At 56.1% G+C, this 24,261-nt stretch overlaps 3 protein-coding genes across 3 annotated transcripts; 1 reads left to right on the top strand and 2 right to left on the bottom strand.

Annotated features, from left to right (window-relative positions):
* Positions 1–2,500: 2,500 nt before the first annotated feature.
* On the bottom strand, positions 2,501–4,078 carry CTRL (chymotrypsin like). Its single transcript, XM_065734262.1, has 7 exons — positions 4,027–4,078; positions 3,760–3,863; positions 3,594–3,673; positions 3,364–3,445; positions 3,103–3,283; positions 2,866–2,999; positions 2,501–2,696 (listed from the first exon to the last, which is right to left on the bottom strand). The coding sequence occupies exons 1-7, from the start codon at positions 4,076–4,078 to the stop codon at positions 2,535–2,537; spliced, it is 795 nt and encodes a 264-aa protein (XP_065590334.1). The 3' UTR covers positions 2,501–2,534.
* Positions 4,079–5,045: 967 nt separating this feature from the next.
* EXOC3L1 (exocyst complex component 3 like 1) lies at positions 5,046–13,049 on the bottom strand. The gene is made up of 13 exons (XM_065733370.1): positions 12,999–13,049; positions 11,959–12,119; positions 10,912–11,131; positions 10,011–10,671; positions 9,772–9,889; positions 9,458–9,583; positions 9,121–9,221; positions 8,688–8,798; positions 8,439–8,568; positions 7,320–7,442; positions 6,881–7,036; positions 6,542–6,666; positions 5,046–6,049 (listed from the first exon to the last, which is right to left on the bottom strand). The coding sequence occupies exons 1-13, from the start codon at positions 13,039–13,041 to the stop codon at positions 5,863–5,865; spliced, it is 2,262 nt and encodes a 753-aa protein (XP_065589442.1). The 5' UTR covers positions 13,042–13,049; the 3' UTR covers positions 5,046–5,862.
* A 667-nt stretch (positions 13,050–13,716) lies between these two features.
* E2F4 (E2F transcription factor 4) lies at positions 13,717–23,494 on the top strand. The gene is made up of 10 exons (XM_065733373.1): positions 13,717–13,914; positions 15,330–15,439; positions 15,881–16,042; positions 16,293–16,336; positions 18,903–18,964; positions 19,300–19,585; positions 19,768–19,950; positions 20,525–20,572; positions 22,662–22,706; positions 22,980–23,494. The coding sequence occupies exons 1-10, from the start codon at positions 13,741–13,743 to the stop codon at positions 23,093–23,095; spliced, it is 1,230 nt and encodes a 409-aa protein (XP_065589445.1). The 5' UTR covers positions 13,717–13,740; the 3' UTR covers positions 23,096–23,494.
* Positions 23,495–24,261: the final 767 nt, after the last annotated feature.

Raw genomic sequence — 24,261 nt, forward strand, 5'->3', positions numbered from 1 at the left:
ATGAATGTGAAAAGGTCTTCCAGACTAAACATTAAGTAGTCTACAGACTGTTGAGCTTCACTTCCAGATTTCTGAGCATGTGATGCATCTTCCTGTATATTTTGCTAAAAAGCATTTGCTTGTCCAGCTGTGATTTACTTCTTACTCTCAGGCTTCTGTAAACTTAACAGGACAGCCCAGGGCTAGCAGATCCCCATGCTCCTTCAGTCCAGAAGCAAACTGTGCTGCTTAGCACTGAGGTTGCGGCAGCATCCAGCTGCTCCCACCTATTGGAAGGGCTCTGCCCTGCTGGCCTGCGTGGTGATGTGAAACCTGCAGCACAGAGCCTGCGTTACCTGTTTGTTTGGGCAGTGAGAGAGCCTCAAACTCTCAGCTGCTTTGGAATTGGGATATTTTCGTAGACTCATAGAAGCATTAAGATTGGTAAAGACCTCTCCTGATTCCTAAAGTCCAACCCCACCGTGCCCTCTGCCCACGTCCCTCAGTGCCACATCCCCACGGCTCTGGGACACCTCCAGGAGTGGTGACACCCCCACCTCCCTGGGCAGCCGTGCCAGTCACTCACTGCTCTTTCTGAGCAGAATTTCTTCCTAATACCCAACCTGATATTTAGTTCTTCCTTTAGTTCAGATATTTTCTGCTCTGGTGATTTAAATTTTCTCATGCCCTGCTCTGTTTCTCAGCAGAGCCATAGGTTGGGGAGCATGAGTTGTGGTCAGCTCTGCTGTGGGACAGCCAGTCTGGGTAGAGCTCCCTGCGAGCTGTGGTGAGCCCTGGGGTGATGTAGAAGCCAACACACAGTGCCTTGCAGGAGCGAGAGCGCTCCCATTGAGGTCCCTGGTGCGTGGGCACCTTGGGTTGTGTCATTTCTCCTGCCCATCTCCACAGGCAGAGTAAAACAGAGGCTGGCTCTTTGGAGATGGCACTGGAGGATTCCCGAAGTGAGAAATCCACGTCAGCCTGTGGGTTTGGGCAGCTACTTCTCAGCCTTCTTCATCCCAGCAAACAGCGTGCCGTGCCTTCACCTCTCGGACACCCGGCCCCAAGCTGCCCACACTGCTCTCAGGAGCGTTTTGGTGCTTCTCCTCTTCCAGCCTGGATTCAGAAACACAGCCCTCGGGTGCTAGGTGAGCATCTCCGAGCGGTGAATTTGCCACAAAATGTGAAGCAGCAGGGGTGCCTCGTGGCAGCGGCGTCACGGAGCGTGGTACCTTCCCCCCCCTTGGTGTCCCCATGGTGCAGAGAGCTGCCCCCCCCCCCCGTGGTGACCCCGTGTCCTCCTCCTGCTGTCCCCCCTTCTCTAACACTGTACATCCCACGCGTGTGACGGCCGAGCCACTCACTGCTGCTGCCCAGATGTTGCACTGCGTCTCTTGAATGTGGAACAAATCCTGGCCCAAAACCAGAAACGAGCACCTAGCAGATGCTGGGAGCCTTCCTGTTGCCTTTCACTGCAGAAAGGCACCTCGTGGGGAAGCCGTGGGACCTGTTATTTTCGGTCACTGAATTTCCTGTGCTGGGCTGGAAGCGCAGCGCTCGTGTCCTGTTGGCTCCTAAAGAAACACCCCGCTCTGTGCCTTGCCTTCGGGCCCCATCTTTATGGACTGGCTCATAGAATGGGGTCTGAAACGTTGTAATTAGTCTGTAACATTGTGATTAGAGTGTACAGAGCTATTTATTTTGTGTACTCGGTCTGTTAAACACGGCAGTGTATCCTGTGTACCCCACTGCTCCGGTGTCGTTCCTTCTGGCTCATGGCTGCTGCTCTGGGGGTGTGGGCACTCCCTCTTGGAAATGACAGCTCGAAGGCTTTTGGGCCCTTCTTTTGTTAGCTGGCTGCGAGGTGGTGAGCAGGGCAGGAGAAATGCTCTGCTTTGCTCACAGCTCATCACTTCTCCACTTTCTCGCTTTTTAGGGCCGATAGGAAAACCCTTAACAGAGTGAGGATCGTGTGCTCCTTGTGAACCACATCCTGCTGGAAGGGTGAGGGCAGCAGCAGGGCTGAAGGTGAGCTGAGCACTCAGCAGACAACCACACTGCCCACACGCCCCATCCCTGCATCCCTGACTACCTTTAGAGCCACGTGGAAGCTAGCTAAAGCCAAAAGTGTGCATGCTTGTTCCACGTGGCAGGTTTTACTTCGGCTGCGGCCGGGTGAAGGCACAGCCCAGCTGGGTTACAGTGGGCCCTGCTGCCTCCTGCCCTGGGCCTTTGCAGCCAGCACTGACACACCGTGGTCCCGCTCCTCTCCACCACATCCCCACGACCAGCTCTGTTCAGGGCTGCCAGGATCCCTTTGCTCCCACACCACACAGGACTCTGACATCACCTGAGATGCCTCCACTTGTCCTCATTCCTGCTTTAAAACCCAAGCAATTCCTGCTTTAACAAACCCCACACACCTCCTGTGCCACGCTGGACCACGAGAGGAACGCAGCGGGGCTGCCCACAAGCACATGCTTTATTACTCTGCCACCAGGTGAGCTCATTGTGCTCAGCCCCGTGCTGGCGCTGCCGGAGCGGTCCCCTCAGCTCTACCCCTGGGCGACGATTTGGTCGATCCAGTTTCGGAAGTGGCTGACTCGGGTGTAGATGGCGGGCGTGTTGACGTTGCAGTTGCTGCTTCCCCACGAGACGATGCCAATCAGAGTCCAGGAGTTCCCATTGTTGTACACGAGGGGACCCCCGGAGTCGCCCTGCGGGGATGAGAGCTCTTTTAGGGGTGCCCCCCTCCCCACCAGCGCCCGGATCCTGGGACCGTGCTCCAGATGGGTCCCTGCCACCCTGGGGGTGCCTTGAGCTCCTAGTCCCAGGTGCGGTGCCCCACGCGTCCTCATTGCAGGCATTTGTCACTCTGCTCCTCACCTGGCAGGAGGAGGCACCAGCCCCCCCGGCGCACAGCATGGAGCTGGTGATTTTGCTGCCCCAGTACTGCTGGCACTGGCTCTGGGAGATCAGGGGCAGGGTGACCTGCTGCAGGCGCGACGCCAGCGCGTTGGCTTGGGGAGGGGGGAGAAAAAAGCAGCGTTACTCAACGGCACGCATCCCTGCGTGCATGTCGGTGGAGGCAGCCCCCCCCTCCAGCGCCGTGGGGTAACCTACAGGTGGTGTGGGTGCGTCCCCAGCCCGTGGTGACACACTGCATGTTGCTGGACAGAACCAGGTTGGAGGAGGCCAGGCAGACGGGGGACACGCGGGAGTTCAGCTGGGCGGGCGAGGAGAGCTTCAGCAGCGTGATGTCGTTGTTGAGGGTGTAGGCATTCCAGCTCGGGTGTGTGACAGCCTGCCGAGGGCACAAGGGTGTCATCCCAGCTGTGGGGCAGAGCTGCAGTGCCCTCCCAGCACCGTGGCCGCCCCGCTCACCTTTGACACGGTCTTCACTTGGACGGACTCAGTCGCAGAGTTGAGGTTGTATTCCCCAAGGACGACGACGTGGGAATACGGGCTGCAAGAGAGAGGAATTGGGGGTCCTGCCACCGGGAGGGGGGGGTGGGCTGCTCGCTGCACTTCGGGGCTGTGCCCGGTGTGCCTTGACCCCGTGCCCATCCGGCGTCCCCCATGTAACGCAGGGTACGAAGGGCAGCGCTCCTCACCTGAACTCGCAGTGGGCGGCTGTGACCACCCAGTACTCATTGATCAGAGAACCGCCGCAGAAGTGGGATCCCGAGCGGGTCTGGGGGGAAAGGGAGAGGAGGAGCTGGGGGTGGGCAGGGGGTGCCCACACTGCAGCCCATCCACGGGAGCAGGACGGGGACAAACCTGCAGGGACACCTGCCAGGGCCAGGAGCCGGACACCGCGTTCTGCCCATTGATGATCCTCTCGCTGTACTGCACCGAGGGGCTGATCAGGGGCACCCCACAGCCTGTGGGGTGGCACAGGAGGGGCTCAGGGCTCGTGCCCGCAGGCTGCTTGCATTCCTGCTCTGTGCTACCATCCCTGGGCCTCCTGCACCCCAAGGACCTGCCCGCACCGTGGGGCTCAGAGAAGAGGGACACGAACCTCTCAGGGTGCGTGGCTGTGCTTACCTGAAACGGTGCTGGCCAGGGCCAGGCAGGTGAGCACCCACAGCAATGCCATCCTGGGAAGATGTGGCCGTGCCCCAGGGCTGCTGGCTTTATAGTAGCCAGGAGCTGTGTGGCTCGTGGCCAGGCCAGACAAGGTCCTGTCCCAGCTGTGGGCAGCAGTGCCACGCCAAGCCTAGCACCCACCCTTCCCTCAGTGGTGCCAGTGGCTGCAGAACCGAGCTGGCAGAAAGCACCTGTGGTGCTTGGGCTGCTGCTGAAAGGAGTTGCGTGGGTCCTCCATAGCTGAGCTTTGGTGGGACACGGGCAGGGCTGGGGTGGGTGTCAGTGCCTGGGCTGTGGGAGTTGGCTGTGTCCCTCCAGGCCAGTGTGAGAGTTGTTCTTTCCACAGGCAGCTGCGATGCGGTGGCCTGGCAACGTGTGTGTCCCAGCTGGACGTTCCCAGAGCCCAGGGGCACCCTTGAGCACACCCCTGTGCAGGTGAGCACGTCCCAGGGCCAGGTGGGGCAGGCAGAAGCCTTCCCAAGCAGTCACGAGCCCTGGAAAGCAGGCAGCGAGCCCCAAGGGGGACGGTGGACTTCTGCCTGACCCCACCACCTCCGAGCTCCTCCTACAGGTGCCCGATCCCTCTGCCCCCAGGGCTGTGTGCTAGGGAGTAACCTGGCTCCCCCAAATCCCCCATCACCATCCTGGGCACAGGGAAAATCAGTGTCTGTGTGTCACCCACACCCCTGGGTAATGCTCACTTGAGTGTCAGGAGCTGTCCCTGGAATAACACTGAGCACAGGGATGTGTTCCCAGCTCTGTGCTCCCCACATCCTGCTCCCCCGAGGTACAGCCTGGACACTGGAGTGATTGCAGAGCTCAGGTCTTTATTTCTGGCATTGGTGCCACACAAAGACAGGAGGATCAGGCTCACCATAAGGCAGAAAGAGTGACAGTGTAGAATTCAGCCCTCCTGCCACCCAAGGTGCACGCAGGGCTGACACAAGTGTGTAGGGCAGGCAGGAGGAGGAGTGGCTAAAGAGAGCTGTGTGGCTCCAAGGAAGCAGAGCAGAAGGACGTGCTTTGCTCCTCACCTTCCCCTGGCACTTGGGGAGAAGAAGACCAAGGGATGGAGAGCAGCAGAGGATGTCTGTGCCCAGGTTGATGCTGTCCATCATGGAGGAAGCTGGGACTCACTTCTCATTCTCTCAAGTATTGAAATCTTGGACTTTGATGCCGTTGTGAATGTTGACAAGAGAGCTTGGGCCAGGAGTTGGGCAGGTCACTACCACTCAGAGTTGTCCCTTCGTGCCAGCAGCAAGAGAGTTGGTGGCACTACCCAGGGAGACGAGCTTCATGTCCTCCTTTTCCTCTCTGACCATGACCCATGGTGAGCTGGCTGAGGCTGGTGGAACAGGAGAGGAAACTCTCCCATGCAAATGTGGGTCTAGCAGTGCTCCAGTTTTGGAGCTGTGGTAAGAAAAGGACCAGTGCACAGGCCACACTGCTGTCTGGATGCTCAGGGAATGGCTGCAGCCCCACAGAGACAGCCTCACCCCAGCTGCAGCCCCTAGCTCTTCCTCTGCTGCTCCTCTTTCTCCTCCAGGCAGTAAGCTAGACCTGAGCAGCCTTGATTTTCTCCTGACCCAGGTGTCCTGGATCTGCTTGGAGGGCTAACAGCTCAGCGAGGCAAGCTCAGAGCAGGACGGCGTGTATCCAGACGGTCCCAACACAGGGCAAGGTGTGGGGATGCCAGATCTCCATTCTCCCCACTCACAGCCTCAGAGCTGTCCTGCTGGGTCCGCAGGTTGGTGGGGCAGCGGGGAGCAGGGCTGTTGCAGGCAGTGGGATGTCTCAGGCACACCTGGCCTTGCGCAGGCAGAAGGGCAGCTCGGGTGCAGGGACCAGGATGGTGCTGAAGATGGGCCGGTAGCCCTCGGGCAGAGGCTGGGGGTTCTGAGCCATCATCTCCAGCACTATGTGTCGCACGTCCTTGGAGACGTCGCCACGGAGGTCCAGCAAGGTGGAGATGTGCTCGTCACTGGGCAGAGAGCAGGAGGTGAGCTGGGAGCAGCTGGCTCACAGCACCAGCCCCTGCAGCCCTGCTCGTGTCCCCCAACCCTCCCACGGTTCGGAGAAGCTGAGCCGAGGCTGGGGAGGGTTGGCACTTCAAACCAGCTGAATTTTGTAGTTGGCTTGAAAATAATCCCACAAAACTTTCAGCATATTTTATTCTGGGTTTTCGTGGGTTTTGGTCGATTCTGACATTTCTGATTTGGCAATTCATGGTTTCTCACCCTTCTGATGACTAAATATGGACAGGTGAACACCACAGCAGAACTGCTGTTCCCTTTACATCTTTGTAATCGGGTTTTTGGCAGGAATCCCCTCAAATCTGGGTCATGGCAAAAGGAAACCTCGGGAAGGAGGGAGAAAACGCCCAGGTTTCCACACACTCTCCAGCCCAAGCCTGGCTCCCCACAGCAGTCATGCCCACCCCCATCTCACAGGTGAGCAGAGCTGGGCTCCCTACCTGACATCAGGGTACTTGGTGATGAAGCCCAGCACCTCCAGGCTGAGCAGCCCTGGGTCTTTGAGGCAGATCAGCTCCCGCAGAGCGAACACGGCCTCGAGGCTCTGCTGGCTCCTGTCCAGGCCCTGAGGAGGGGAACGAGAAGTGGTTGAGTTTCCAGCTGGTTTCTCCCATCTTGGCCTCCCAAGTGGGCTGATGCAGCTCTCCATCCGCCGTGGGCCCGAGCAACAGCTCATAGCTCCTTGCACCGACCTCACTATGGGGCTACCCCAGGCCTTGTGCAATGTCCCTCTCTCACAGCCCAACCTCATCTCCCCACCACGTTCGGGCACCCCTCACCAGGCTGCAGAAGAGCTCCTGGAGCTGCGTGGCATCCTGCAGCAGGCGGTCGCAGAACTGGCCACGCTCCTCCTTGCTCTTGCACACCATCTTCTTCTGCATGAGTGCCCGCAGGTACTGGCTCGCCACCAGCAGCTCGGTCTCCATCAGCAGGAACTGACCAGGGCAGAGCAAAGGTGTTAGTTCAGGGGGTTGGCCATGAATTGCCCAGGAGAGGGGAAAGCAGACAGAAAAATATCTGAATTTGGGGAAAATCTGCATGATGGTGCCCTGTGGGATGCTCTGGAGGATACGGGCTCTCCAGCAGAACTCCAGCGACTCTGGCCCTGCATCTCTGCTCGCCTCCCAGCACCCTCTGGGCTGTGTGTGGGCCCTAGCACCCCAACCAACTGCCCAACGACCAGCAGCTCATCAGAGGGAAGCCCTGCAGCAACTGTACCGTGAAGGCGGGCTTCCTGACATGGGAGAAGTCCTTGGTGTGTTTGTCAATCACTTCGCACATGCTGTTGACCAGCTGGGACCCGGAGAGCCACTTGTGGGAAGGCAGCTGCACGTAGAGGGGCTGAAACAAGCACAGGGGGAACGTGAGGTGTCCTGCACTGCATTGCTCTTGAAGTAGTTTCCCGCTGAAGAGAGGCACGGCATCCCATGGCACGTGCCCTCCTGCAGCCTGGCCCAGTGCACCCAGGCCCATTGCTGCAAGAGGGCCCTGCTTGGCAAGAGCCAACATAAAACAAAGAGTGGTCTAGATCAGGAAATGGATGGAAAGCACTGGGGCTGCCTTTCTCGGGCCCTCCTAATGCCCACAGGTCAGCATTCTGGGGCTTCACCTGGCCCAAGGAGCTTCGCTGTCACTGCTGGGCACTGCACCACAGCCAGCACCTGAGGTCTGGGGCAGCAAGCTGCTCCTCTCATGCTTGCTTTTGGCCTGCCCTAATGCAATTTAATTTCTGCTCCTTTTCCTGTGTAGACATAACATGTTTTGGGCCAGGGGCTTTGCCCTCTTCCTCCCCTGCTGTCCTGTAGGCAGCACCTTCCTGCCTAAAGGCACAGACTGTTGTGTGGCAGCTTCCAGGCTGCCTGCGAGTGTTTCACCCTTTAGCTGCTCCTTTGTTTCCATGGCATTCACCTTCCAGCCCTAAATAGCAATGCCATTAATTTTTCCAGATTTTCTCCAGGAAAAGGCTAAATTTGACTACGCAGGCAGGAAACAGCTTGGGCAGTTACGCATCGCTTCGTATCCTCCGCACGGATACGCTCTCTCCTTGGTTTTGTGCCATGAAAGAGCCACAAAAAAGGAGTGCAAGGGAGCCTGGGTGGGCTGTGGCTCCCCAGCCCTGTCTGTTGGTGGGTCTGGGGCCATCTGCCCTGGTGATACAGGGCGGTGCTGGCAGGCTGCTGGTGGATTATCAAGGTCTGGGAGATGTGTTTGGGGGATGATAGCTGGCTGGCTGCAGCCTGTAAAGCTAGGCAGGAACAGGCAGGGTAGCAATAGTGCTGTTCCTACTGAGAAAGGGTCTTTGCATCCCCAGCCCCCTCGGGCTGTGGATAAACATACCTGTAGGTCAAGGAGAAGCTCCTCCAGCAGCAGCTGGCAGGCTTTCTTCTGCATTTTGTCCAGAGCAGCCTGGAGGGATGCAGGGACTTCTCTGCAGGCAGCGTTGGGGTGCAGAGAGGGGACAGAGGAGCTAGGAGAGAGAAAGAAGGGAGGGGACAGTTAGCCCAGGGAGTGCAGGGGGACGGAGAACTTGTGGCTTCCCTGTGGTGGTGAGGTTGCTCTGAGAGGCATCCACGAGGCGTGCATTACCTGAGAGCCAGGTTGTTGTTGAGCGTGGCCAGGAGGTAGGGGACGTAGTGCTTGGGTACGCTACGATCCTTCTGGTGCTCCTTCCCACACTGCACCAGGACTTCCCGCAGGCTGCAACACAGCCAGCGATCCGTGATGAGCAGGCAGAGCCTCAAACACCTGGAGCTGGGATGCTGCCGCAGCTCCTGGGGGCAAGCAGGCCTCCCACAACCCTCCAGCTCACTGCTGCCAGGCTGGCAGCAGCCCTTTGTTGGGCAGCATAGGACAGCGGGACCCACTCTGGACCCCTCAGAAGAGCAAGGCTCAGCACCTTGAGGTGCTTGGGGCAACAGGTGCTGGGTGGCTGGGGGACACAGTCCCTTGGGTAGAAAGGCTGTGCTGTGGGGACCCAGGGTCTGTGAGGATGAGCAGGGGTAGGAGGGGCTCCACTGACCGTCCCAGAAAAGCCTCGAGCTCCTCCAGGGCCATGCTGTAGACCTTCTGCTGCAGAGAGTCCGTGATCAAAGAGGCTACCTGGATATTCTCACTCAGCATCTGCGTGGGGAGAGGAGAGTGGAGGCGAATCAGCGGGGGCTGCAGGCCATGGCCCCTTTTTGGGGGGCTCTCAGCACGGCCATGCCCCAGCTGCACCTCAGGGAGCACTGCACACGAGGGAAGAGGAGAGCCTGACCACATCTTGGAACCACAGTGAGCACAGTGTGGCCCTGGATGAGCCATCAAAGCAGCAGGGGGACAAGTGCCTGGGGTAAAGCATGGTGCTGGACACCCACCTGTATGACAATGACAGGCAGGGCAGACTGGAAGAAGCCCTGATGGTCCACCTCAGGTTCCTCTTCTCTGAACCATTCCTTGAACTCCACCTCCAGGGTCCTCTGCATCCACTCGATCACGCTCGCCTGCAGGATGGACACCGACCACAGGCAGCCCCAGAAGTCAGCTACCAACACCCCCCTGACCCAACACACAGCCCAGCAGCGAGCCCCAGGCTTCACGCCACAGGTTCCTGCTGTTGTCAGAGCAGATTCCTGCACGGTGGCCACGGCCGTGTCCCCGCACCCACTGCACACGTGCTGTCCTTGCTCACTTTGACTTTCTCCACGTATTTCCTCTCTGTCTGATCCACAAGCTCAGGGGAGATCAAAGGGCTCAGAGAAGAAACATCCACTTCTGGGAGGAGGTCAGGGTGGCCCATCACCTCCGGGCTGGAGGGCAGACATGAGTCAGGGCTGCGTTTGCCAGCAGTCCTTACACCTGCCCTCCCCACAGTCACCTCCAGCAGCCAGAGGCCGCGTGTTGGTGACAACCTGCGAGGTCGGTGCTGACCTGGGGTACATGCGAAGCACCCACTCGAGGAGCAGGAAGAGTGCCTGCTTGTCCAGGTCCTCTCGGAGGATGTCCTGGAGGTGGACACTGAGGGCTCGGTGGTACATGGCAGTGCAGATGCTGAGGATGTTGTAGTGTGCTGGGACACACTGGACCATCAGGTCCTTCACCACGCGCAGCTCAGACACGATGTCCCTCTGCAGAGCAGCGAGGTGCCTGGCCAGCCCCGGGCCTTCAGCATCCATGCGTTTGGCATTAAAGTGGGCTGCTGTGATGCTCTCCTGGAGAACTTGGTAGAACTTATGCCTCCAGCCCTTTGGGCGGCCAGGGGGCAGGAAGGTGGCATCCAGGAGTAGAGCGTCATCTATTTTCTCCTCCCGTTCAATGATCCTTACGGCGGTGACAAAGAGAACTGGGTCCTCCCGTACCAGCTGCAGGCTGCTGCCCACGATGCCCCACAGCTGCTTGGCCAGGCTCTCGTTGAGCTCCTGCAGACCACTGAAGTAGGACAGCACGGTCGCCTGGGCACTGGAGAACCCACGAAGGTGCAGCTGGGAGAGGATGTCATCTCGGAGGTGCTCCATCATCATGAGCTCCGCGTGGGCCTCCAGGAGGTGCTGCCCACGGAGCAGCTGCAGGGTATGGGAAAATACCTCGTGGACTGTGGGAGAGGGAGAAGAGAGGCCGGGATTGAGCGTGGGGTGTGAAGGGGGAGTGGGCAGCCCTTGGGAATGCAGTGCTGGGAGGCAGGGGCATCTCCACCCACAGACTTTCCAAAGCCAATTGGCAAAGCCCCCAAACCTGCTCTGACTTTGCCAGTGCACGGCCCAAGGTTGGACTGGAATAACGACACTGAGTGGACTTCCAGCCTAATTCCATACAGACTGGGCCACTGCCTTACCTGAGAAGAGCTGGGGCAGCACCTGGACCACCGAGGCCAGCTGTACGTGCTCCGCCATCAGCGCCCGCATCTGCTGGAGGTCCTGGAAGCGCTCTGCACAGTCGAGCAGGGCCCACCTCGTTGCCCCCATGTCCTGGCACACGCTCTGCACCTCCTGGACCGCCGACCGCAGCTGCTCCAGCCCAGTGCTCACCCCCTCCAGGTAAGACTGGACAGTTGACTGGGGAGCAGAAGAGAGGCAGCAGAGAAGCTCTGGAAGGCTCACACTGTTTGGCCCAGCCCTGTTAGGACACTCTTGCGTGCCCTCTCCCAGCCCCAGAAGGTGAGACCTGCCTCTGCCACCATGCTGTCTCCACTCACCATGACCCCATTGGTCCTCAAGTACACACAGCATAAAGAAAGCTGCTCCAGCAGCAGGAATGGCCCATTTCACCCCTTCAGAGTGTGCCGAGTCACTGTTTATGGTGACCATTTGCAGGGACTGGGGTGTCTAATGGCTACTGAGCATTAGGTGAGAGAAGGGCATCCCTCTGGGGTTACCAGGGCACCAGGGTGAGCAGTAACCAGACGTCTTCTTTCCATTTTAAAACCATTTCCAAAGACTGCTCAGGTTGATTGGTCTTCAGGTTGTGCAGAATGGGATCACAGAGTCACCCTGACCAGGAAGGTGTGCACATCCCTTATTTATACGTGCAGAAATACTGCTTCTCTGTGGGCTCTGCAGGCTGGGATGGGGTTCCCAGCTGTGGGGAAAGGGATGGGACCGCAGTGTCCCACACGTGGGATGCGTTGAACACAATTATTGTATCACTGTGAACCACAGACAGAGGCAGAGGAGGCTCATTTTGAGCAGGGCAGGGGTTCTGACCAAATCCTAAAGAACTAAACCTAAAAACTGCATTTCTCCCCCACCAAGTGCCAGCCAACGGGTGAGATTTTTCCCAGAAGCAGGTAAAATGATGATTCCACACTGAAGAGCCTGGCTGGGATCTGTGCACGGGTGTGAAGCTGTGGGCACCCATCGGGTGGGACGTGACAAACACCCACCTTCAGCCGGGATTGGATGGAGCTGTTCCTCTGTGTCTCTCGGTTTCGGTAGTGCCCGAGTCCCTCCAGTTTCTCAGGGCGGTAGAACACCCCTGAAGCCCATTTCAGAGCAGCTCCTCTCGCTAACTTCTCAGCCTTTTCCACCTCTGGCCACTCCTCATCTGGGGACGAAGCCAGGGGTTAATGAGCAAAACGAAGCCTCTCCTTGCAGGGCAGGAAAGGCCCCTGAGGCCAGAAACAGGAAACCATCGTGAGCGGATGTTCAAGCACACCCAGATGTGGGAAACCAGACAGCAGGGCAGCAAGGAGACATCCCAGGAGGGCTCCCTGACATCCCACCACCACGGATGGGGCCACGCAGTGGGCAGCAGGCTGCCCTGAGGAGCTGTCATCCAATCTGTCATCTCGGGGTGCCACCCTGAAGCGACCCACAGTGACAAGGACTGGTTGCCCAAAGGGGTCTCGTGCCATCTGGGAAGGCAGTGAGTCAGCAGGTGGCACAAAGAGCTGGCACTGCCTGTCCATGTGGCACTCCTGGAGGCGGTGGTGGCTGTGACAGTGGGCAGCCACGCTGGTACGAGTAGACCCAGGTCCCTGGCTTCCTTGGTGTCCCAAAGGCACCTGATGGGCTGCGTGGGGCTGTCTTAACAAAGAATCCAAACAAAAGCATCCAAAACCATGCCAATCCCTGAGGGCTGTGACCCAGCTCACCTCCAGGATTTGGTTTCACTGTTTGTTTCATCGTTTTCCACCCTCCCCAGCCCTTTCCCAGAACTGGGGCTCCCCGCACCTCCCCCGGGGATGCCACCCCGACCCCAGCCGAGCTCCCCCGCACAGAAACCGCTGGGGCTAGGGGGCTTTCAAGGAAGAGCAGTGCATCCCTGGAGGGCGGGGAGCTCAGGGGGAGTCACAGCTCAGCTTGGATCCGCCCGAACGCACCGGGCGTGGGGAGAAGGTGGCAAAGCAGGGGTTTGAGGAGCACGGAGCGGCAGCCCCTCCTCCCCAGCCCGGCACCGCGGGGACCGCATCGTCCCCGTTACCTGTGGGGCTCACGTAGCGCTCGTCCTTCGCCGACATGCCCATGGTCCCACCGCCGCCGTCCACGCACGAGCGGGGCTGGGCTGAGCGGAGGAAGCCGGCGGCCGTTTCCTCCAACACACGGCTCTCCTCAGGGGCTCATTGTGTTCCCGAGGACGCGCTCAGGATGTCGGGGCCGGAGGGGGAAGCAGGGGAAGAAGGATGGACATAAAGAACCGCCACGCGGTCCCTCACGGCGCAGGGAGGGAGGGTCCCTGGGTGCTCCCCGCTGCCCCTGGGCTCCGCTATGGGCTGAGCTTCCCTCGCGCTTTGTCTGGGCAGGGAGCCCACCGGCAGCGGGGGTTTGCAGCGTTCATGCGGTGGGTGGGCGATGGCACGCAGGGCCATCGGCTTGGCCGCGGCTGCTTTTGTTAACCGGGACATCTTGGGGCCACCGACCCCCCCCTCCCACCAGGGCGCGGGTGAGCGGCATTCATCCGGCACTCGGACACCCCCACCCCGAGAAGCGGTTTTGCGGAAGGCTCGGGCACCGTGCACCGCCCCGCAACCCCCGAAAGGGGCACGAGGGCACAGCCCAACTCCCGGCAGCATCCCGGGAAGGAGCTGCGTAGCTGCGGGCAGCGCGCACCGAAAGGCCGCCCCTCCCCCACGGAGCCTCCACGTGCGCCCCCGCCCCGCCCCGCACCGGAAGTTCCCTCGTACCGGAAGCGGAAGCGCGGCGGGCCCGGAGCCGGCGGCGGGCAGATGGCGGAGTGCGGGCCGCAGCCCCCCGGGGCTGGTGGCGGCGGAGGAGGCGGAGGAGGAGGGAGCGGGGGTTCCGGGGCGCCCAGCCGGCACGAGAAGAGCCTGGGGCTGCTCACCACCAAGTTCGTGTCGCTGTTGCAGGAGGCCAAGGACGGCGTGCTGGACCTGAAGCTGGTGTGGGGCCGCCGGAGGATGGGGAGGCCCGGCCGGGGTCCCCCGCACGGGGGGGGGGGGGAGCGTGGGGAGGGAGGGCGGGCGGGCTGCAGGCTGGGGATGCGCTGCTGCCCCCGCCCTGCTACTGCTGCTGCTGCTGCTGCTGCTGCTGCTGCACGTCCCGCACCCCGTGTCTACACTAATCCCGGCAGAAGGAAGGCAGCCGTGGGCACGTCCACCCCCGGCACGGATTGTCTGTTCGGGGGGAGGGGGAGCGTTGGGTGAATGCGCCTCGCTCTTTTTCAAGATCTCCTTGACAAAGGAGCTCTGCTCGTGTGGCACGTGCAGCACTAAGCTAAGCCTTTTCTATATGCGGAGCTGTGCTGTGGCTTGGAGAAATCCCTCTAAGGTGGATGTGTGTGTGTGAGCAACGGAAGACTGTGAGAGTGCACTGAAAGTGCAAGGCCATCCCCTGGCTGCTGAATGCTGTCCTCTCCTGTGCCGAACTGCCATCTCCTTGGATTTGGGCAGAAGAGCAACGTTCCTGAAGCTGTCAGTTCAGTGGGGCTGTGATTGTTAGCTTGATTTGGGCAGGGTCAGCAAGGTCCTGGAGTGTGAGAGGGGAAAGTCAGATCTGCACTGTCCTCCGTGTGACAGCACTGTGTGACCGGTGTCAGTTAAACTCGTGCTGGTGCCACAGTGCTGCCTGGTAGTGGAAATGGCATCAGCACCACCTGGTGCCTCCTGAACCCGAGGGGAGGGTCCTCCAAAGAGTCCAAATCACAGAATTGTAGGGCTTGGAGGGGTCTTCAGGAGTTCATGTAGTCCAGCCCCCCTGCTGAAGCAAGTCCCTGGATTAGAATGCACAGAAAAGCATCCAGGCAGGTTCTGAATACTCCGGAGATGGAAACAGCACAGCCTTTCTGGGCAGCCTGTGCCAGTGCTCTGTCCTTGCACCCATGCTTACTGCCCTCCTTGTAGCCACTTCCAGAGGACTCTGCCTCCTGACGTTGTGTCTGTTCTCTATCAGCTGGCATCAGGGTTGCATATAAGAGACCTTTTGAATTTCAGCTTTGCTAAACTGTCGGCACTCAGACAGCTCTCTGCATTCTCTCCCATCTCTCCTTGCCCTGGAGGAGCACTGAGTATTTAGGCTGCCAGGCTTGTAGCCCTGCCTCGCTGCTGAGGAGCAGTGGTTTCTGGAGCTGCTGTGAGTGAGGTGGCTGGAATTTGATCTGTGCTCAGCAGGAGGGTTGCTGGTAAGAAGGAACAGAGGGGCAGTGGCTTCTCGTGGTCGTAACAGTGTTGTGAACAGGGCTTTGTAATAAGAAGTGTGAGATGGTGAGCAGACAGCTTGGTCAGGAGTTAATCTGACAGGCAGGAAGGAGAGAAATGTGACTGAGAGTTTGGAGTTAAGTGTCTGACTTGTATTGCAGGCTGCAGATACCTTGGCTGTGCGACAGAAGCGACGAATCTATGATATCACCAATGTCCTGGAAGGGATTGGGCTGATTGAAAAGAAGTCAAAGAACAGTATCCAGTGGAAGTGAGTAACAGAGAAGGTTTAAGTGGTTCACGGGTCCCTTCTAGTCCAAGGTCCTGTCTTCTGGGTGCTGTTCTGCTGGTTCCTCAGTGGCCTGTGCTGAGCTGTGCTGATGGTTGTAATGAGGAAAGCTGAAGTATGTATGGCACATTGCTTCTACAGCAGAGCTGGTATTTTGGTACAAATTATTTCTGTGTCCTGGGTTGGAAAAGATACCTTTTGTGGCACTGGAGGTGGGGGAAAGCCCTGCTGGGCTGTGGGATGTAGGAGGCTGCACTGAGTGGTGCTGTCCTGGGAGATGGTGTGGGGCTGCAGAGTGGGTACAGGTGAGATTCTTCTGGCCTTGATGTGTGGTAGAGAGGGCAGGAGGGGAGGTGGCAGCTCTCAGAGGCTGGGTTTGGCTGCTCTGTTGGCTGATGCATGTCACTGCTGTTTGCTCTGCAGAGGGGTGGGTCCTGGCTGCAACACACGTGAGATTGCTCACAAGCTTATAGAGCTGAAGGCAGACATAGAGGACCTGGAGCAGCAGGAACAGGAGCTGGAGAAGCAGAAGATGTGGGTTCAGCAGAGCATCAAAAACATCACAGAAGACGTGCAAAACAACTGATATCCTTTTATCAGCTGGCCATTCCTCAGGGCCTGAAGGTGGGAGCCAGGGCTGGGCTGGCAGTGCCTGCTGGGGGCACCTCGTGTTGCTGGAGGATCTGCCCCTCTTTGGAAGCAGAGAAACACTGCCCAGTGTAGGAAGTAGCTTCCTCTGCAGCATTTGTTGTGCTCAGAAAGCATGGAGACACCGGGTGCCCTTTGAGTCCTGTCTTCACAGGAAACTGCAGCCTCTCTCCTTAACGTTCCAAACGCTAGCCTACGTGACACATGAAGATATCTGCAAGTGCTTCACAGGTGAGGAAATGGTGCTGCATCACAAAGAGATAATGCTGCAGTCCCGTCAGTCTATCCCTGCTGCTTCCCTTTCTCCAAAAAAAAAAAAAAGCAGCAGCACATCTTGGCTTAGTCCTGAGCATGGGCTGCCTGGTAAGCATGCACTTCAAGCTCTGCTGCCATCCTTTGGTTTGGGAACCAGTGAACAGTAGCTTTGATGTCACCATCAGAGGTGAGGGAGCAGAAGGTGACTTTGCACTCATGTTTAAAGGAACGTACAAGCAATTCTTTCTTTGCTGTGTGTCACTCTGTGGGTGTATATGTGACATTACAAGCCCTTTACTTTGAGGGCTCGAGTAGACATTACAAATGTAATATGAGGAAAAGTTTACTGTATGGTAGAAATCTGGATGTGATAAAAAAAAATAGCATAGCAGTGTTCCCTCAGCTGCATCACACCTTTTACTAAGAGGAGAGCAAAGAGGAGGTAGTGAAGAATAGGACAGAAGGGAATGTGCTTCTTGCTGTGACCTCACTTCCCTGTGGGGCAAAAGTGGCAAGAAAACCATACTTGTCAGTGTTTCCTCTCTGTTGGCAGTTGTAGTACTAGCTGCAGGGCTGGAAATGTCCCGTGTGCAGTGTGGCAGCCTGCTCTGTATAACCTGTTCTCAGCTCTAGCAGTGTGGATTCAGAGCTGCTTTCTGCTTCAGTAAATGCCTGCCCTCTCCTGACCCTGTGCAACCTGCATCTGCGTGCTTGCTTCAGAGAGCACAGGGTGGAAGCTGCTTCTCCTGCCCACCCCAGCTGTGCATAATCTCTGCCTTGTCTGACTGCTCACCTCTCCCAAGCTGTCTCCTTATCCTGCCCCTCATCAGTTCTTCCATTTCTTGTATTTCCTTTCTTGCACTGTCCTCCTTGCCCACCAGACTTTATCCTGCTCCAGTTCCTGCTGCTCTACTCGTGTGCTTTACTGTTTCCTCTGGCATAAGGTTGTGCTTCTTGGGGACAGGGGTTGTTTTCAGTTTGACAGTGCCTGGGGCCAGATAGATCATAACAGCCTGCAGGAGCTTCCTGGAGCCTGGCAGACAGATTATTGCTTGGTTGATTGAGCATTTTGCATTTTATTGCACCTGTTTTTTCTGAACCAGTTTGCATCTGAAGTCAGACTGCACCAAAAAGTGCAGAGAAGACGAGACCTTAGCGAGGGCAAATCTGAAATCCTTTGGAACAGAAGTTTGAGCCATGCTTTCCCTTTTGGGGTGTGCCTGGTTTTGCTGCACGAGCATTCCTTACACAGAGTATCTGATTCCCCCTCCTGCCAACAGCCTGAGCCTCACAGAGGTGCTGTGTCAGAGCCCCAGTGCCACTGAGCTGTGGTGAAAGCTGAATTTGAGCCCCTTTTTTTATTCTTATCGACTGCTATTAAAGTCATTTTCTCAAAATGAGTTAGGAGTTGGTGATTTCCGTGCTTGGACTCTTGTCAAATATGAACTCTTTATCTGAATTTAAAAATAAATGTGAGAATATGTTAGTTTTCAGTGGCTGGGAAACGTAGTTTTCCCTCCTGCTGTGATATGCTTTGTGCTTGCAGAATCAGAAAGGAAGCAGAAGCGTGCTGCACACGGGTTGCTTTGTGAAAATATTTGGGACTCAGCTATCAGGAGAGATAGAAAGGCAGTGCCTGTGTTGTAGAGGCTGTTGGGTCTCAAAGCTCGAGCTTTATCTTTGGGCTTTATTATGCCTTTGTGATGTCCTTTAACAATGCTTTCCTTAAGCACAGATTTGTTACAGGGCTCCCTTCTTTTTCACACATTTTGTGCTTTTAATCCCTGTACTTTTGCCCATCTGACCTTTGGTTGCCTTTCTGAAATTGAAGGATGTGCTCTTCTGCTGTCTGCCCTCTCATCGCTCTGTGGATCTTAGAGAAGATTCTCAATGAAGCTTCATGCAAGTGAAACCACACGAAAGCTGAACCATTCAAACTGAAAGCTGCTAACTGCTCACTCTTAATATACCTAATGTTCACAGCACCGGTGTTTCCCCATTCACGTTTCTCCTGTTAAATATATACCCATGTGCAGAATAGAAACTGCTCATCTGGAATTGTGTTCTGAAGGAGCTGCAGGACTTGGAAGGGAGATGATGCTGCCAGCCTGGCTCTTTGTGTCTCTGTACAGAGGCCATTGCAGCCAGCACCAGGCAGCTCTTGCTGAAAGAGACAAGGGGGCATTGGTTTCAGGTGTGGTACTCAAACACGTGAGGCTGCAGTGCTGTTAGCTGCCTGGCTCCTGTGCTGTCTGTGCTCGCAGGGCAGCTCTTCCAGCTGTGTGCTGTTGTGTTCACAATTCAGACTGGGGAACGAATCTGCTGGAAAAAAGACCAACTTGATTTTTTGCAGGTTCTTCACACCCTTTATGCCTCATTCAGAGCTCTACAATATGCTTAGCAGCTTGAGTGGGTGTCAGTGGCAATCCTCCAAGGGGGGGGGAAAGCCATGTGGACTTTGGGAAGTGCAGGAGATGAGGGGCTCTTTGTCAGCATCAGGACAGCCTGTGCCCTCTGAGTGCTGACCAGTCTGTTTTCACAGGAGACACCCTCCTTGCAATTCGAGCCCCATCAGGCACACGCCTCGAGGTTCCCATCCCTGAGGTGAGAGACAAATGCATGGATAGAGAGCAGCTGTATTGCATGCATGTGTGTGTTCTGGGGCAGTGCTGCTGGATTGAGCAGGATGGGAGCTGGGGAGGAATTGGTGGTCGTGGGTTCGATGGAATTGGAGGAACTGGCAACTCAAGGAAGGAGGAAATAGGTGCCAGCAAGCTCTCTTATTTGGAAGTGCTTAAGTGTAGGAGCTTTGGAGAGAGCTGCTGAGAGGTGAACTGTCCTGAGCTGCCTGGACAGCATGTCTTGCCACTGGGAAATTTCTCTTCTGTTTGGATAGGGCTCTTAACATATGCCTGTGTTTTGCTTCTGACTTTTCTCAGGGCTCCAATAGGCAGAAGAAATATCAGATCCATCTGAAGAGCACCAGTGGTCCGATTGATGTTCTCTTAGTAAACAAGGATGCTTGGAGCTCTCCTCCTGTAGTGCTCCCCGTCCCTCCTCCTGAAGACCTCATCCAGTGCCAGGCAGTTGCACCCTCAAAACCACCGATACCGCCGCTCGCCCACTTCCAGGAGGCATCTGTCCCCAGCAGCACCCAGCCCTCTACACCAACACCTTCCAGCACTCAGGATCACAGCCCTCCTGAGCAGAAAGACACGAGCACAGGTGAGAGGGAGGTCGCAGAAAGCAGGAATGGGGTGGTTGCCATTGCCAGCCAACAGGGCAGTGTGGTCTGGCACTGCTGGTCAGCTCCTGGCAAAGGGAGCGCCCCTGTGCTTGCTGCACTTCACCTTAGTGGGAGTGGATGTGCTAACGAAAATACTGTGTGTGTCTGTGGCTCCTTCCAGAGTGCAGTGTCTCGGTGGCAGAGTCCAAGAGCAGCAGTGACCTTGAGCCCCTCAGCAATGTGTCTGCACCCAGCAGTCAGACAGCCACGCAGCTGCTGCAGTCCTCTGCCTCGCTGGACAGCAGCTCCGTCCTTCCCAGCCCCTCTGCCTCCTTTGAGCCAATCAAACCTGATCCTGCAGGAAGTGAGTATGCACCCTCAGTTTGGCTGCTCTTCAAGATTGTGCCACTGGGATTGAGGGAGTAAACTTCAAAGCTTACTTCCCCTGCAGAAATACTTCAGATTAAAGTATTAGAAGAGGAAACCTTGCTCAAATGTAGCTCATGCAGTTCTTTTCCATCTTGGACTAGTCCTGACCGTGGCATCAAGCATCTGATCTGCTCAGAGCTTGCCCAGCAGGGCTGTACCCGACCTTCTAGTAGCATGCCCTTATCCTACACGTACAAACCAAGGTGTTGTGCAGAACCTGATGCTGTGTGAAGTTTCATGCACTCAATTAACCCCAGAGCTGTCAGCTGTGATAATGTGTTCGTGTACTGGTGTTCCTGCAGATCTCTTCAAAGCAGTTGAGCTTGAGTATTTTGTTGCTGATCATTTCAGCTGATATGTATTTGACAGAGGGCATGGGAGAAGAATTTGTGGGTGGCGTGGCATGATCTGGGTGCACCAGGGGCAGTAGGGCAGCAGGTGATTAAGCTGTAAAGTATTTCAGCCACTTCACTTAGCAATGTAAATCGTTTGGTTTGTTGTATTTGCAGTGCTGGAGCTTCCCAAAGAGCTGTCAGAGATGTTTGATCCAACGAGAGGTATGTTCACACCCTGATCACAGCCTTGTCCTGCTCCCGTCCGCCTGCAGAAGTTTGTGTGAAGCTCATTAGTGTTTTGTTTATTTTATTCGCTCCCTTTTGGGTTATTTTGTTCATTTTAAGGTGCTCGTGGCAGCTGCTAGCTCTCTCCTTGTAGTTGGGCACTCTGTATTTTTTTTCTGTCTTCGTGTTACCAGCCACTTTCCTGTTCAAGTTTGCCCTGCAGCCCATAGATGAGGGCTTGTCAGGCCCTGTGCCAGCACTAATTTGTGTTCTGCTTTCCCACGCTCCTCTTCCAACTTGCCTGCACCATCTAGTGCTACCAGCAAAATCCCTGTTAGTCTTGTTTCAACTGCAGCCTGCCCAAGGCTAATCCAAGCAGATAATCTGGAGAGATCAGCTGCTGCCCTTGAAGTACCCCTAGTAGTTTTTGGGGTGCAGCTGGGGAGGGGATGCTGTTACTTGTGTCAGTTCTGCCTCTGTCCAAGGTAAGTCTGCCTGTCACTACCTCATGGTGGGCTGAGGGGTGCAAGGTGCAAGAATTCCATCTAACTTAAGCCTAAACTGGGAAGTATATTTCTAAATGTGCACACTCAGACTCCAGTCATTCCTTTCAATGCTGGTGTCATTCTTCCCAGCCTTGCAGCTGAGTACACACAAGCACTTCATCGTGGTCACAGAACACATCACAGTTGTTCCTCGGACAGTTGTTCCTGGATTCATTGTGAAAGTAGAGCCTTTGCTTTAATAACCCCACAGCCTTAAATGCCACAGTTGACACAGAGAACACCATTCCTCCATGCTCAGCCCAGCACTGGAGAATCCACTGCTGTAGTCCGTGAGGTCTTGGTAATGACCAAACATGTATGAAGAGTAAAGCTGATTCTTTGCAGTGTGGAACAAAAGCTGCTGCACGGTGTGAACTGTGGGACTCTGCAGACACTGTCATGAAGGAGAGGTTTGCTGCCTGCACTAAGGCACACTGTTTTATGTACTATTCCTCCTGGTTTGGAGGGGTGATGTTCAGATCTAGGAGTGAAGGTGTAAAGGAGCTGCTTGTTTTGGCCCTCATCTCCTGAAGAAGGTCTAAGAATGTAGGTTCTGTACGTAACTGCTGTTTATTGAAGCAAGTATTATTCCTGTCAGTTCCAGTTGAAATCCTCATCTCCCAGCACAGAAGTAGGCAGGTGGGTCCTTGCCCTCTGGGGAATGGCCTGCAGTGGATCAGCATCTTGAAGACTGGCCCATCTGAGTTTCTTCTGTGAAAGATCACTTCACGTGTGGGTGGTGCCTCATCACCGTGGCCAAAACTGCTTTAGATCATCACTGTTTAACTTGGTGAAGCAAGAGAGGGATTCAGAAAGTTGTTTTCAAGCACTTGGCTCGTGAAAAGATCTGCTTGCCCATGCTTGGTCTGGCTGCTTGCCTGTCAGCCCTTCAAGTGCTTCGTGGGCTGACGAGCCAAGATCAACCAGGGGAAGGAATGACGTTTGGGAGATAATCTTTGTTTATAATGTCGTGTGGGCAGTAGAGTAGAGAGCAGTTAATGGCCCATTAGGGAAGGTTATGCAGAGCTCAGATGTTTGCTGGTGGGCAGCCAGCCAATCTACCATGGCATATCACAGCTGTGGAGGGAAGGGATCCAATGAGGGACGAAAGGGGACAAATCTGAAGGGAAGTGGAGACATTGGTTAGTTCTGCTGCTCCTGGAACAGCTCGTTTCTCTTTTTTTTTCCCCCCCACTCCAGCACTGAGGGACGCATCAGGCTTTACCACCTCAAACTCAGATGTGCATTGGGGAGCTTCCTTTGGAGCAGTTTGGGAACATCAGCTAGAACCCCAGTGCAGGGATAAGGCATCACCCTTTGTGTGAGAGCGTTGTGCTTGAGGCTGAGCAGAGCAGGGAGGAACCTCGTGCAGAACGTTTGGAGTGCGTGGTTCCCTGTGGCCTGCTGGCACTGCACACAGAAGTAGCCCAGGAAGGGGTAGCAAGGCTGAGGACCAAAAAACTGGGAGGGGTGGGAAACTACGCACACACAACGGAGCAGAAGTCAGCGCACGCTGCTTACTGTGTTTGTCTCTTCCCTAGAATGTATGAACTCCGAGCTGCTGGAGGAGCTGATGTCATCCGAAGGTGAGTTTCAGGAGTTCCCCCTCGTGGTGTGGCCTTTCTGGGGGAGAAGACCAGTCCTGTGTGCCTTCGTACAGGCGACAGCCTTGTGTTTGCTCAGGGCATCGTTCTCACTGCTGTGCCAGTCCGTGAGTGATGCGTGAGCGCGAGATGAGCCTCTCCAGTGCTGCAAGGCTGCTGAGAAGCCATCTCAAAGATCCCAGGCCTCGAGGCCCCACTGTGCTAGCTGTGGGAGCCCTGAGCCTTGTTAACCCACAGTTGGCTTCTCTCTCCTAGTGTTCGCTCCCTTGCTTCGCCTCTCCCCCCCTCCTGGAGATCATGACTACATCTACAACCTGGATGAGAGCGAAGGCGTCTGTGACCTCTTCGATGTGCCTGTCCTTAACCTGTGACTCGTGAGCACGGCTGCGAGCCTCGTGCATACAGACCCTTTTGTAACTCTTTGGAAAGTGTCTATTTTTGGATTCCTTTTGTGCTAGAGTCGGACGAGGGAGCGGATCAGAGACAACTCTCATATGAACTCAGAACCAGGAGATGTGGGCTCGGGGGCCGGGAGCCTCCCCGTCGCTTCCTTCTCTTCCTGTCACTCACGTGCAAGGACTGAGCTCGCCTCTCTGCATCTCTCTGTTCACCAGATTCTGGGCATCGCTTCAGAGGGTCTGTGATGTGTTGAGTTTGACCCGGGTGCCTCTCCGAGCTTCCTCAAACCTGCATGCCTTGGTTTTCCTGCACTCCTAGAGGCACTTTGCACCTCCTAGGTACCAGCTGCTCCACAGAGCCCCGAGAGCGTGGCCGGTAGTTAGTTTCACTGTGGGGTGGTTATATGGCATAGGCAAAAAACAAACCAACAGCACCAAAGGGTCCATTGCTCCAGTGACTCCAAACCAAGCTAGTATGTTTTACAAGATAAAGCACTTTTCTCTGTTGGCTGCCCCTCCCAGAAGGATCCAGGAGCTGAGCTGACAGTTTCCCTGCTGTGCCTCAGCAGCAGTGCTGGCTCTCCCGTGGGGTTTGCGTGTGGAGCAGCCGTGTGCTCCTGCAGGGCTGAAGAAGGGGTGCCAGTGTTCACGTTTGCTAAGGCTGCTCTGCCCGGTGCCTTTAGGGTGTTCCAGCTCTGTCAGACACCGCTCGCATTAGCATCTTGCTATTCTCCAGCATTGCACTTGAGCCTTCAGCTGTTGTAGAGGCGACCAAGCAGGAACGATTCAGTAGTACTTTGCCACGACGAGTTACACAGGTGTGGTCAGAATAGTGTTTTGTTCCCCCTCCCCTCTATTTTTTTTTCCTCCTTAGCATGTGCTCAGGGTCGGCCTTCCCATTTATATGACTTTGCCCTGGTGTTCACCCCGTGCTCCCTGATCCTGCGGCAGGTTGCTGCCTTTCTGCATCTTTTTTTTTTGTCACGAGATTGCTCCTTCATGGAAGGTCTGTCGAGGTGGCTTTGGAGTGGCTTTCTGTTTCTTTCAGGCTGCAGAGCCTGTGCATTTATTTCTTTTTGTCTTTACTGTTGTCGGAGCCAAAAGCCCTCCCGGATTTGTTCCACTTTGCAAACCCCAGC

Source organism: Cyrtonyx montezumae, unplaced genomic scaffold (assembly GCF_038088225.1).
Source record: "Cyrtonyx montezumae isolate F1298 unplaced genomic scaffold, pur_monq_1.0 scaffold_17, whole genome shotgun sequence".
NCBI classification, from domain to species: Eukaryota; Metazoa; Chordata; class Aves; order Galliformes; family Odontophoridae; genus Cyrtonyx; species Cyrtonyx montezumae.

What these genes read in the sequence shown, in the direction of transcription:
- EXOC3L1 (XM_065733370.1), bottom strand. Translation starts at nt 13,041, where the DNA reads ATGGGCATGTCGGCGAAGGACGAGCGCTACGTGAGCCCCACAG. An exon ending in GCGCTACGTGAGCCCCACAG is followed by an intron (nt 12,120 to 12,998) that starts GTAACGGGGACG and finishes CTTCGTCCCCAG; the next exon opens with ATGAGGAGTGGCCAGAGGTG. An exon ending in GCTGCCCCAGCTCTTCTCAG is followed by an intron (nt 10,672 to 10,911) that starts GTAAGGCAGTGG and finishes CCTCTCCCACAG; the next exon opens with TCCACGAGGTATTTTCCCAT.
- CTRL (XM_065734262.1), bottom strand. Translation starts at nt 4,078, where the DNA reads ATGGCATTGCTGTGGGTGCTCACCTGCCTGGCCCTGGCCAGCACCGTT. An exon ending in CCTGGCCAGCACCGTTTCAG is followed by an intron (nt 3,864 to 4,026) that starts GTAAGCACAGCC and finishes GCCACCCCACAG; the next exon opens with GCTGTGGGGTGCCCCTGATC. An exon ending in CTGGTGCCTCCTCCTGCCAG is followed by an intron (nt 2,697 to 2,865) that starts GTGAGGAGCAGA and finishes TCATCCCCGCAG; the next exon opens with GGCGACTCCGGGGGTCCCCT.
- E2F4 (XM_065733373.1), top strand. Translation starts at nt 13,741, where the DNA reads ATGGCGGAGTGCGGGCCGCAGCCCCCCGGGGCTGGTGGCGGCGGAGGA. An exon ending in TCGAGGTTCCCATCCCTGAG is followed by an intron (nt 18,965 to 19,299) that starts GTGAGAGACAAA and finishes GACTTTTCTCAG; the next exon opens with GGCTCCAATAGGCAGAAGAA. An exon ending in CAAACCTGATCCTGCAGGAA is followed by an intron (nt 19,951 to 20,524) that starts GTGAGTATGCAC and finishes TTGTATTTGCAG; the next exon opens with TGCTGGAGCTTCCCAAAGAG.